At 37.9% G+C, this 12791-nt stretch overlaps 1 protein-coding gene across 3 annotated transcripts in view; it reads right to left on the bottom strand.

The window, feature by feature from the left end:
- Positions 1–12791, bottom strand: part of LOC124167561 (dual specificity tyrosine-phosphorylation-regulated kinase 4-like) — a 227703-nt gene that overhangs the window by 26463 nt on the left and 188449 nt on the right. The window contains exon 1 of one of the 3 annotated variants that reach the window (XM_046545529.1): positions 7074–7448. The exons of the other annotated variants lie outside the window; for them this stretch is intronic. Within the exon in view, the coding sequence (XP_046401485.1) occupies positions 7074–7271 (198 nt within the window). The 5' untranslated portion in view covers positions 7272–7448. Of the gene's footprint in view, positions 1–7073; positions 7449–12791 lie in introns of those variants that run through there. 3 annotated transcript variants of the gene reach the window in all.

Here is a 12791-nt window from a genome sequence, read left to right as displayed (position 1 = left end):
GACAAAGTGACGTAATATAAAATAAAGGTCGATCGAGATTATTTTCTCTTACGTCTTTCACTCTGTAATATACCAGACATGCTTAAAAACCCATAAATAAGCCTAAAATGGCCATCGTTAAATCTCTGCATGTAATTTAAATATGTGTGCGAATAATAAGAAGCTATCACCAATATTATCTCCGTCAAAATCTTCATGGCAGTCTTCTTTTTGTCTGCGTTGAATACGTCTCAAGTCCTGGCGGCGAATCCACCGAATGTGAATCCTGTCAAAGATTGGGAAGTGATCTTCTACGGGTAATCTTTTGACAATACCTAGTCACCCATGACTACCGCACCCTTCAAGGATATCGACTTATGAACAAATAAGAACCAGGGAGGAGGAATCCTCATAACTGATCCAAGGTCTACAGCAAAGGAAAGTCCTTTGTTAACTTGCCTCTCCATGAAAAAGCTTCCTCGTTAGAAATTCTGGGAATACTTGAATTCACTCAAGACGAGGGTACAAGTTGAATTCATGTTTTTCTAAGGACATATTGATTACCATAATGCAGGGTTGCCCAAACTTTTGCGACCTAAGCATCTCAAGTACGACCAAAAACCCCCTGAGGCTGAGAACATATCATTATTTCACTAATTAGGTCTCAACTCAGTAGGAATACCGTGATGCTGAAACCCGGGTCGTGCTATTTAAAATAAAGTGAGGAATACAACCAAGTAATTTATTTTATTTATTGTATGATGAAGCAGTTCCACAGCTGAGACCGTGTCTTATCTTAAAATGCTAAATTACTAAAAACATTAAATTTGCGGAAGATTTGCAATGCCTTCCTCCATTGAACACAGCAAATTTTCATCGCAACAGAAGATATTCCATCTCCAACCAAATGTGGGGTTTTGATGGAATGGAATGAAATTTAGGATACGAAGTAGCTCGAAAGAGAGATAACAAACTTTGAAAAACGACGAGGCATTTTAGCGTTGTTGAGTACTGGAGAAATATTTTCATCTTAGTGTACGACGAAAAAAATAAGATAACGGGCGCTTTTACCTAAAATATCCCCAATATCTCCAAACTAATCCCCGGCTGGGTTTAAGAGGAATGGAACTCCCATCACATCTCCATCGGGAATTCGCGCGACGCAAATGCTGCCACGCGAACTGCTTTCAATGGATTTCAACGTTCTGCCAAGATCACTCACATATTCTCTGAAGCACCATAGCCACATTCATTGATGTGGAGGAACATGTAAATACGTATAACAATAATTTTTTTTAGATTTCCCTAAAATCATTAATATCAATGCTTTTCATGGCCGTCTTACACAAATACATGTTGGGATTAGTTATGCGGGCCCGGTAAATATCCAGATATTGGGTTTAATATAAGTGGGTATTTACCGATGAATGTATCTAGGCGAGAGGACCATGGCTTAACGACCCATATGATGGGCGGAGTACTGCATTTTTTTACTGCAATGGACTAACCTCAAACCATTACAACAGGTTCGGATTGCTTGTGATAATATTTTTCAACGACATGCTTTGAATCATCCCTTAGTGAGATTTCCTAATTTTGATATTTTACACGGAATGTGAGCATGGTGGCCCAGTGGGTACAGTATTGAGTTAATGATCTAAGGATCCTGGATTCATATTTCAGATGAAGCCTGCAGACGACCCAAAACAAAAATCTTCGAAGTGCGAAATTGCCCAAGGAAAGTAACTGACCCTCTATTCTGAATGCCAAGTTCACACGCCCTTGGCTTAGTCCGGGGTGGGCTCTAAACCGACGTTGAATCACTGAGTTAGTGAACACGGGAAGGTGTCACCAGTAAAGGAATAATTATTACACAATGTGTAATTTTTTTAATAGAACGGTGGTCGAACCTTAATGGCGGAACCCTCTCAAATCTCATGAATGTAAGTATTAAGTAGTTAATTTCGACAACGAAAATAACAATTTACACAATTTTCAGGTAATATGGAGTACAATAAGCTTTTTCAGAATATAAAATGATAACTTCAAGGAAAAAATAATTAGTTTCAAAGTTATTTAGGCTTGTAAATCAAATGATAACAACACACGCAGAATTGTTCAGAATCGTGTAGCCACGGCAGAACCCTCACAAGTCTTCCGAAGATGTGAATAGGAATCACAAAGTGATACATACCAATGCCACAGTCAAAAAGGGGTAGGAGGGAAATTTAAAACCACTCCAAATTTTTGGGAGTGTAGTATTCAGGGGATCCCTACCAAATCAACTCCTTTCTAAATGGTCCTCCGAAGATTTTCTGGATACCGTCGATAAACAGAGTTCCCTCGAAAGTTTTGGGCAGGAGCAAATTTTCGGCTTGACGAGTTTGTTTGGGATTTAATATCGTCGGAGGTGAGTGTGTTTTAAACTTATCTTAGACTTTCGGGAATACTCAAACCACCCTCTCCAATCGCATCAACTTCTTAATCACCATACAACAAATCCGTGGAAGTGCCGCGAATTTCAACTAGTCCTGCTTGCCGCCGCGTCGCCGATTCCGAAAACCAGAAACCAAAAATGCTGAGTTAGTGATGGAAAATTGTTCGCCAAAATCGATTAATAATTGAAATGAAACGCTCGACTTTTCAACAGAAATCGAAATTGAACCGAAAAATAGAACAAATAGACGTTTTGTTCGAAAAAAAATTCGTACCAAAACATGTTCATTTTTCATCACAAAAACGCCCAAAATACATATTTGATAGAAGGCCTTTCCAAATTTCCCTGCCAGAGAGAACGTCTTTCATAAAGTGGAACAGATGGCGTTATCATAGGCCGATAGTGACGCTGCTGTTATTAAACGAAATGGTCAAAATTGATGTTGAAAAATTGAGTTTTTGATCGAAACTCGAAGATCATGACTCGATCTCAATTGTTCATCGATCTTTGAAATGCATTTTTCCATCACTACGTTGAGTTTACTGAAAATAATATCGTGAATCTCCCAGTCTCATTTTTAGAATGTATACTCAATTTTAAATCTTAGTTTTGCCCTTATTTATCAGTGAAAATGAATTTTTAATGGCTAATACTAATTCAAACCGTGAAGTCCATCAGCGTGGACGCCGGAGTTCGCTGCAAGAAATATGCTCGGACGCAAAATTGAACTCTTAATGTCGACGAACAGGTCTAATTTCAACTTATAATTAGCTATACTGTTACAATTAGCTATACTGATCACAGAAATGTATATTCTAATTTATTTATTCATGTACCACCGGAAACAGCAGCACTGACCTTTTAAATCGCGGTTTTGAACTTAACAATTGAACGCACACGATCACTCATTGTCTACATATACCAATACATATCTTTCCACATAGGGGGCAACCTACCCAGGCGGGACTCGAACCTGCGACCTCTCGCGTTCCCGGCTAGGACTTTACACCGCCGTCACCGAAAGCGGCAAATTCAGTAACTCTAACGAGCAAATTCTGTACTGCTTCGCATAATTCCACAATCCTTACTTTTCAAGCCTACCTATTCATGGTGGATGACCATCGCACATTGTCACCGCCTGGTGAAGTTAGACTAGTACGCTAAAGGTCAACGCCAAGGGTCGAACGTCACGGGGAGGAGATTAAAAACGAGAAACAAAACAACAGCGCTCCAGTCTCTTCCGCACCAGCCTAGCGAGCACCGTCGAGTAATCGAGTCGATAATGCAAGGTAGCAGAGGCAGTCACCTGCCTGGGGGCGTGAGTAAGGTTAAAAGCCACGGTGCACCTATGAGAGACCGCTTCGGCGATATCGGCAATATTCATGGATGCGAGAGGGATTTCCAAAGGCTAAATTCATTTACAAAGGCCTACTCGACGTCACGCGAACTCGGCTTCGTAACCGGGTAGCAGAACAAACCTTCGCTTTTTTTATGGCTTCGCATATCCTTCAGAAGTTCCATGAGGGTTATATACTCCAAGGATGAAGTTCGCTATGAAAAAATATTTGACTTAGCCGGGATTCGAACCCGGATCTCACGATTGCCGGCCAGGCATGCTGTCCAATTACACCACCAAACCAAGCACGACCGGCAATTGGGAGATCCGGGTTCGAATCCTGGTTGAGTCAAATATTTTTTCACGGCGAACTTCATCCTTGGTGTATATGACTTTGCACCCGGGCGCGCGTCACCGCACAAAGTCACTTGTTTCATACAGTTATATGAAAAGATGGAAAACGAAGAGTCGTTTACCTCAAGATCGCATCTGTTTAACGGAAGTCATAGCGCCCAACAACCTTCGTTTTAGCCTTTTTTGGTTATTTAGTAATTTTAATAATTTTTAACTCATACTTTGCAAAGACTTCCATTTTGCTTACATATTTAATCGTAACTAAGGTTTGTACATGCAGTGAGCGTTATAATTAGCCAGTTAATAATACGGTTTCGGATAATAATAGTGTCGGTGACATAAATATTGGGCGTTCTTACTGATTCGCGAATATGGCAGCATAATTTGAAGATCTGGTAAAACCAAGTGATATTATTTTAAATCAAGTCCTGTTTTTGGAGCACAAGAAAGGAGTGTTTCATATAGGTTTATATAGGAAGGAGGTTTCAGGCTGGTAAACGTATAGAAACTTGCAAAACTACAGCAATCAAAAATTTAGCAAACGCATAAACCCCGCACTATCAGGCGTATTGTTTTGTTTCGTGACGCATTAGCTGTTCAAAACTTAACACCTTAAAAATTTCAGGACATACAGAAGGGAACACAAGCCAAAATAAAGCCAAATATAGAAATTTTACACCGGAGAAGTACTGAGACAAAATTTTACAAATTTGAGGCTAAAACAGATGTTGACAAGGGTCCTTATACATCATGAAAATGCATTATTTTTCGACGAATCTAACTCAAAACTTTCGGGAACATCTTGAAATTTTCAAGACGTATTGTGTAGATCCTTGTCAAAATTTGCCTACATTTCCTCCTCAGATACTACTCCCGAGAGGTGAAATTCTTGAAGTCGAAATATGAAGCCTTCGTGAAAAACTTTTATATTTAATGGATGAAAATTGACAATTTCAAGATGATAACGTAAGTTTCTAAAATAGTAAGTCATCGAGTAAATACACCAATTGTGGACAATGGTGAAGCTACGATGCTTAATCTACACGAAAAATGCAATTCAACTATACAGATGCTAAAATAGATTAAAAATTTGGAAATTGAAAATGTTCAACAAACTCAAATTTCTATCAGCCGCATCGTAATTACTATATTACCAAAACAGATTTTGGGATGGTGTATAGCCAAGCTGATTGAGCTGTAGTTATTTAAAATAGACGTAAAAAACGGCACGAGGTGCGATCGCATCTGTCAGGACAATTGAGGAACAATCGTAAAATTCAATTACGAGATTTTGGCCCTCAAAATGATGGATCGATAATAGCTGGGGATCTAGGATCAATGTAAGGACACTACATGATACTTTACATTAAAATATATGTGAGCAATAACATACGAGGGGCACTCAGAAACTAATGCACACAAATTTCCTGATACCAAAGTTGTTACTCTAAGCACTTCCAATAACTAAAGTGCATAGAAGTATCCTTCTCGCTTCCATTAAAATTTATTTGAACGCAATACCGTTCGTGGTGTGGTAGCAGCAGTTCTGTAAGATGGTGGATGCACTTGATGTCCGTCATAAGCAACGCGCTCTAATTGAGTTTCTTTGCTGTAAGAATGAGACGGTCGGAAACATTCACGAAAGGTTTAAGACGGTGCATACAGATGATAATGAAGATCGTTGTACAGTTAGTGGGCAAAAAGAGTATCTTGTGAGAACGGGCACGCTCAGGGCCGGATTTACCCAAAGTTACGCTATAGGAACCTCTCCATTGAGGGCCCCTCCTCAGTTGAGCCCCCTCCCCGATTTTTATGATAAGGCATAGCCACCCGCATAAGGTAAGGTTCGGAAAAAAGGAATAAACAGATATATGGCTGACAGCATTAGTTTATACTTGAATTTTTACGCAGGGAAAACACACACAATTCAATTAAAAAACAGCTTGGAGTAAAACTACATGAAACAGTTTCACTTTTATGTAACTAAAACACTAAATTTAAAGTATAGTTAAAAAGAGGCAAAGAGGGCACCTGCAGGCAGATGGAACCCACATAATAAGCCTGCTGACGGCGGTGCACTTCGAGGCGAATCCAGTACAGATTATTACAGATGGCCTAACAGAAGGCGCCCCTTGGACTGCGACGCCCCTAGGCACGAGCCTATTTTGCCTTACGGTTACTCCGGCCATGGGCACGCTAATATTGAAGATCGTGGGCGTAGCGGTAGACCCCATATTGCACGAACACCTTTCACTTTTCAGCGCGCCGAGTCAGAGTTTTACCGAACAGGAATACACGCATTATAGTAGTTCCACGGTGGCGTAAAGCTATTGAAAAGAACGGAGATTACCTATGTTGAAAGTGACATGATGTTCCTGAAGGATGTTTTAACACACTCTTAAAATTGGAAGTGCCTACAATAAAGGTTGTTGTGATGAGAAATTTGTGTCTCGTATATATATGATATGTCATCTACATAATACCCCGCAAGTCGCCTAAAAGGCATGTGGCAGAGGGTGTTAGGAGATCAGCCTAAAACAAAATAAGAAAGTGCTCTAAGGAAATTACGCCTAGCATTTATTAAAATCCTTTATGGTTCTGGGGAAAAACGAATTCCCATATCTATCCGTTCAGCAAAACATCTCTCTCAATTTATCGCTTCTGTAGGACATGGGAATATAGTGCGGCTGTAATACTATGTTCTCCGTGTCGCTCTTACAGATATTCATCCTCAACTGTTCAAGCAATATAAGCCTAACGCGCAGCCTCCGAAAATAGTAAATCCCAGCATGCCGCGACAACGATTTATTACACAAATTCACACTACAGCACTCAATTATTTCTTTATTTCCCTCATATCCAGGAAGGAACTGGCCTTGATATCCCCCTAACATACGCCCCTGATCTTTAAACATCTAAATCACACCACGGATAGAGAATCTGACGAGTAAGTGAATAAGGTCTTACCTTCTGAACTTGGCGTAGCGGTTCCGAGTGTCTTTTCTTTACTCTTTCTCTACTCTGTCGCTTCTTCACCACTTTTGACACTTTTTTCATTCCAATTTTATCTGCAGAGATATTTGAGCCAAAGAGCAAGAGGTATAATATCAACTGAAAAGCAGCAATACTTATTAGCAACTGCACGTGTCGATTATCTTCATTCATTTCAACAGGATACTTGATATTTTTGCGATTACTTTTAAAATTTTCTGAGACAATAACGTCACCACGATAATTTCGCGTCAATATTCAGCAACTAAGGCTGTGATGTGGGCAACTTTCTTTGCCCAAGTGCATAGAAACCTGAAAACTAGCGGAAGACAAAAACTTTAAAAATAATCGCAATGTATCAAACATTTCGAAGAGGTAAACAAATAAACAAGTTAATTGCATGTGCATAGCAACAGGGTGCCAATCGCGCATGTGACAATATGAAAGCCGATATTCGTTGAATCAATATTAAAATCAAGCTTAAAATACTATCAGACAATGGAATCAAAGGTAGACTACTATTTACATACAAAAATGTCATTTCTTTTCAATGCATGATGGCTTCATTGCGACATCAGATATGAAGTAACGATATTTCAGCCATAAGTTTCTATTTGGCCAAAACAACGCAGGTATTATTCGCTTTATTTTGGATAAATTACAACAGACGTTCAGATTGCCTCAAAAAACAAGTTAAGAAATGAATGTGGAACGTTTAAGTGGATACGCTATGTATAAGTTATGGAAAAGTAATGCTATGCAATACTTGAGACACCAAAGGCATTTATGACTTGTCCCAATAAAACCACGATTTATTTACAGCTTCAAAGAGACACCGGTGTTTACCATCAATTTCATACCTAATCTGTTCTATAAAGGCACAGTTCCTTGTGGACGTGTGCACAGGACCCACAGGCACATTGTGATTTAGGTTAAAGAATTTTGATGGGCTGCTGTACGGCGAAATGATATGAAGAAATGTGAAGGTGAAAAATGAAGGCGAGGAAAATTCAAGCGTTCAAATTTCAATCTTACAATTAGAGTTTTCTCATTGACTAAGTATTTAAGCTAGACACATAGAGCCCATGAAAAATCCTATTAATGAAGCATATAATAAAATTGAGAAGGAACATTGCCATTCTCAGTACATACTGCTAACTTGAACTGAATGCTATTTTCTGTCTAAAAGCTGTCAAATGAAGTAAATGAATTGAGCTAAAAGAAAATTTTTCAAATTGTTCTATGGGACGACCTAGATTAAAGTTTAATCGTCTCTTCTTTGTAACGGCGACTGAGTGTAAATATTGACGGAGAGACAAAGTCTGATGCTTAATTACGAAAGTTGTGCCTCTATATCCTCTTCCGATGCTCTTTTATTTCGTACGGGAACAAATTAGAGGGGAAGATGACGACAAAGTAAAAAATAAAGTTCTCTCCGGAAAAATAAGGCAAGGGAGGGTATGAGGAAGAAAAAGAACACGATCGCAATCCGAAATTTCCCGGAGAGATCCCTCTTTGGCGGAATATAGTGCGAAATTGAACGGATCGATATGGGAAATTAAAACACGCCCACCTTAACAACCAATCCCCCTACGATCAAACGCCAACAGGCATGGCTTGTCACTCAAAGAATTCAACCCCTTTCCTCGATCATATTTTCCACCCAAATGACTTTTGACTTCATATTTTTTTTAAAGTAGCTTTAACAGCGAAACGAAGTATGTGTCATGAAGAAAAATCAAAATATAAACTTCACATAGGGATAATACACTTCCTCAACAAGATCCTCTTCTTTGAGTCTTTCGAATGTCTTAGCCTTATTCTAATCATAGGTTATTAATAAAAATATATAAAAATGATATTGAAATTAATAGAAAAGATCCAAGAAATGCGATTTCGATTGAAAATGTAAAAAACATTTAAAATCCAACGAAAATTACCGCATTGGTGACAAATAAATGTTAAAAATGAAAACTGACTGTAAAAATATTGGATCTTTGCTTTCTATTGCCATTACTAATACCGTACTCCTATCCTTTATATATTTTTTCTGAGGTTCTTTTGAATGAAATGATATAGGTTATGAAACGATATTTTTTAGTTTGTAATCAACCTAGCACAATGAAATAAAAGTGATTATTAAGCATTGGGGACAAAGCTATAGATACTCGTATAAAATCATTTTATTCATTCCTATGCATCATATTTTTTTGTAATATGAGCCCTTTGTGTACTTTATGGATGTTTTAACATTGATAAGCATCTCAATATTTATGTCCTACGTCAATGTTTGCCTGTACGCAGAGGCAATGCAGAGTAACTAGAATTAGACGTACGCGTCAACGTGCTAATAAAAATTCAAAGCAATATAAGAGTTAGTGGGTAACAAAGAAAGCAGCTTTCATATTTATGCATAATACATTTTGACTTATTGGAAAATCACTGCAGTGATTGAAGTCGTATTTGGGATTGAGCGCATATTTCTCCCCTAATTAGTGCTACACACGTCACTGCGCGATTTGGCATCAGAAGTTCATGACGAACTACAATCGTCATTCCAGCGCAAGGAGTTAATAATTTTATAGCCTATTTTTCATGGCTTTTTAATTTAAATTCTCAATTTTTTCCTCGCTGAGGATTTGAAATTAGAACATTAATGTTGTTTTGACCACAAAATCTGATATAAATCACGCCATAAAATTAGAATCACGATACGTTTGAAACGCATGAATCAAATTTAAGAATGCACAATTTTTTCTCATTCCTACGTCAATGTTTGCCTGTACGCAGAGGCAATGCAGAGTAATTAGAATTAGACGTATGCATCAACGTGCTAATAAAAAATTCAAAACAATATAAGAGTTAGGGGGTAACAAAGAAAACAGCTTTCATATTTATGCATAAAACATTTTGACTTGTTGGCAAATCACTGTAGTGATTGAAGTCGTAAGATGACAATTTTTGCCACAGTCAACTTAAAATTATACAAAAAAGTATACATTTACAAGCATATTCATTAACTAAGGTACATGCCACGCGTCGCAATGTTCTCTTCAGCATCAAACGTCGAAACCAATCGTTGTCTCTAGCGGTATTTAAACGATGCCTATGAAAATTTGGGATTGAGCACATATTTTTAACCTCCATAGAACAGGGAAAACTTCTTTTCCAATCCCATTTCGATCACATACCCAATGGTATACCTCGCAACCTCACGCTTGCTGGATTAATTCCTTTTCACCATCAACTTCGCCACCCCGTTACATCTGACAATGAGTTCACCTTTTTTTTCAATATCCGCACATAAAAGCTCTGAGATGGCGTGGATAGGAGGAGGAAGGGTAAGAACATCGACCGGCAATAGTGGAAATGAGCAAACACCGGGAGAGGACTCCACGAACGCTATATAAAGCCTTCAGACACCACGGCACATGCGTGAAATAAGGTGATGAATGGGGTTTATTTGCACGCTACACACAACGCCATCCCAAGGGCCCTTATCCCGGCGACTCATCACACCAAGCTCTCTGCAGAGGCTATTTCCATCACCACGCTAATGCTGCATCAAGGCATTTGTTCAATCATACGGTTTTCGATAAAATGTAGGTAAGTTTCAAAATTACTGGCCAAACCACTGAACTTCCTTGTCTGCCCAGCTATCTTTGGTATTTTTGGACGGTTGGAAGGAAACATGTGCAGCTCAGAACCTTACTTCCGCGGTGGACGATATTTATTTACTTTCGCAACACATAACTGAAGTGATGTATTCATTGTAGCTAGAACCTTAAGAGCATTAATTAAAACCTTTTTTCACGTCATATACAAATCTGCCACTACAATGTCAAAAACTATGAATCATTAGCTTCATAGTGCAGAAAATCTACAAGAAATATTAACATATAAATATATAACATATGTATTTGTAATACATAAGATATATATTAATGCACGCTTTGAAAGAGTTTTTTTTGTTATATCTTCATCTCTTTGTGTAAAACGAAAAAATGAGTTAAGTAAAATAGACAATGATATTGCTGGTAGTCTTAACTCAGATGCTTCCTCAAGGTTACGTTTTATCTGTAACTCCTAACTTTACATCATTAGTTAAAAGTTCCATTATGCTGGACTAATAAAATAGTTACGCAGCTATAGACAACATTCTACCGAAAGAAAAAGAGATGTCATTTTTTAGAAAAATAAAAAATGAGCTTATATGACTGTAGTTCATCAATAAGCAATAGAAGTTTGGTCTTCCAGACCACATACTTTCCACGGAAATTTATAACATTTCCATAACATAAGATAAAATTTCATTCGATACATTTCGTGGGCTCTAAATGCATAGCTCGTCCAAGAAAGGTTACTTACGACTTGAGCATATCGCGGAGTTTGCGCGACTAAAATTGAAAGGAAACGTAATCTATGGGGGTACGGAAATAAATATAGAGGAATAAATTATTCAATAAAAATATCATAATATCGGTGTAATATAAACTCTCGATTTAAGTATATACAGAAAAATCAGAGCTATAAGTACAAGATAAACATGGCTGAATTCATTAATCCCTCACAAACAATTTGCGGACGAGGAGGAGGTTGATTCGCGGGATATTTCCGATTTAAAAGTGCTTTCAATATTCAAAGAACGCATCCATGCACTAGATCGATGATATCTCGCCTTTTTTCGTGAAAAATTACTCGTTCAAAAATCAAACTACCATCTTCAATTTTCTTGGTATATCCATCCATGTGAGTGTTAGTCTACATGTGAAATGTGCAAACTTTTCTCCGGCGTTTTCTCAGGTGTACAATCCTTCGCTGTATTTAAAATGTATAGGTAAATGTTGAAAATGGTATACTAAATATACACTAAACATTTAATGATAATAACGTACTTCGTCTATTATAAAAAAGTAATTCGTCGCATATTAAGATAAAATGCGACCGCCTAAGAGGGAGTGATGCGTACTCTTAAGCATTTTGAGAGGGAAGGTCGAGTCTTAAGCTTTGACAACAGGGAAGGGGGCCGTAAACCTTATAGACGGGCACCCCTGCAACAAGGAAGTAAAACAAAATACTATCTAGTCCTTATTTCATTTGCTGACGATGCATTAAAATATACATTGAGAACAAATAAAGTCAACTTTTTCCGTAGAGATATCGAGTAACACCATATTAAGTAAAACACAAAACATTATTGTCAACCAAATTTTTATTATTTCACAAACTCTCCCACACGTATTCGACTGGCTTGCTATGTAGTTATTATTAAAGTATTCTACCGATAAAGGTAGGTTTCCATGGAGTACTTAAAAAGCATTCTGGTAGCCTCCCCTTCCTTCATGTACTACCATCTTCAATTCACAATAAGGCCTACTTCCTTTCATTCTATCTAAAAATCCTATTCTTTTTCTTCCTCTTCCCTCGTTTACCTAACATTCTACCCTCTAACACTGCTTTCAACGTCTCCTCCCCGCTAAGAACTCTCATTTTAAAAAAGCTGCCTCTCCTCATCCACTATGTCAAGCTTCTTTGTAGTAGAGTTAGTGATATTAAAATGAAGTAGACAGTACCATATCTTTATGTAGGTACCATCGAGAACATAGATAAATTTCCGCAATACGAATACCGCATAACATGCGATGATATAAATTCTGCATAGCGCAGCTTTGTCGCACCGAACTTGTGAAATTT

The sequence above is a fragment of the Ischnura elegans genome, chromosome 11 (assembly GCF_921293095.1).
Source record: "Ischnura elegans chromosome 11, ioIscEleg1.1, whole genome shotgun sequence".
In the NCBI taxonomy this organism is placed as follows: Eukaryota; Metazoa; Arthropoda; class Insecta; order Odonata; family Coenagrionidae; genus Ischnura; species Ischnura elegans.
Note: the sequence above shows the minus strand (reverse complement) of the source record. Positions and strands in the feature narration are given on the sequence as shown.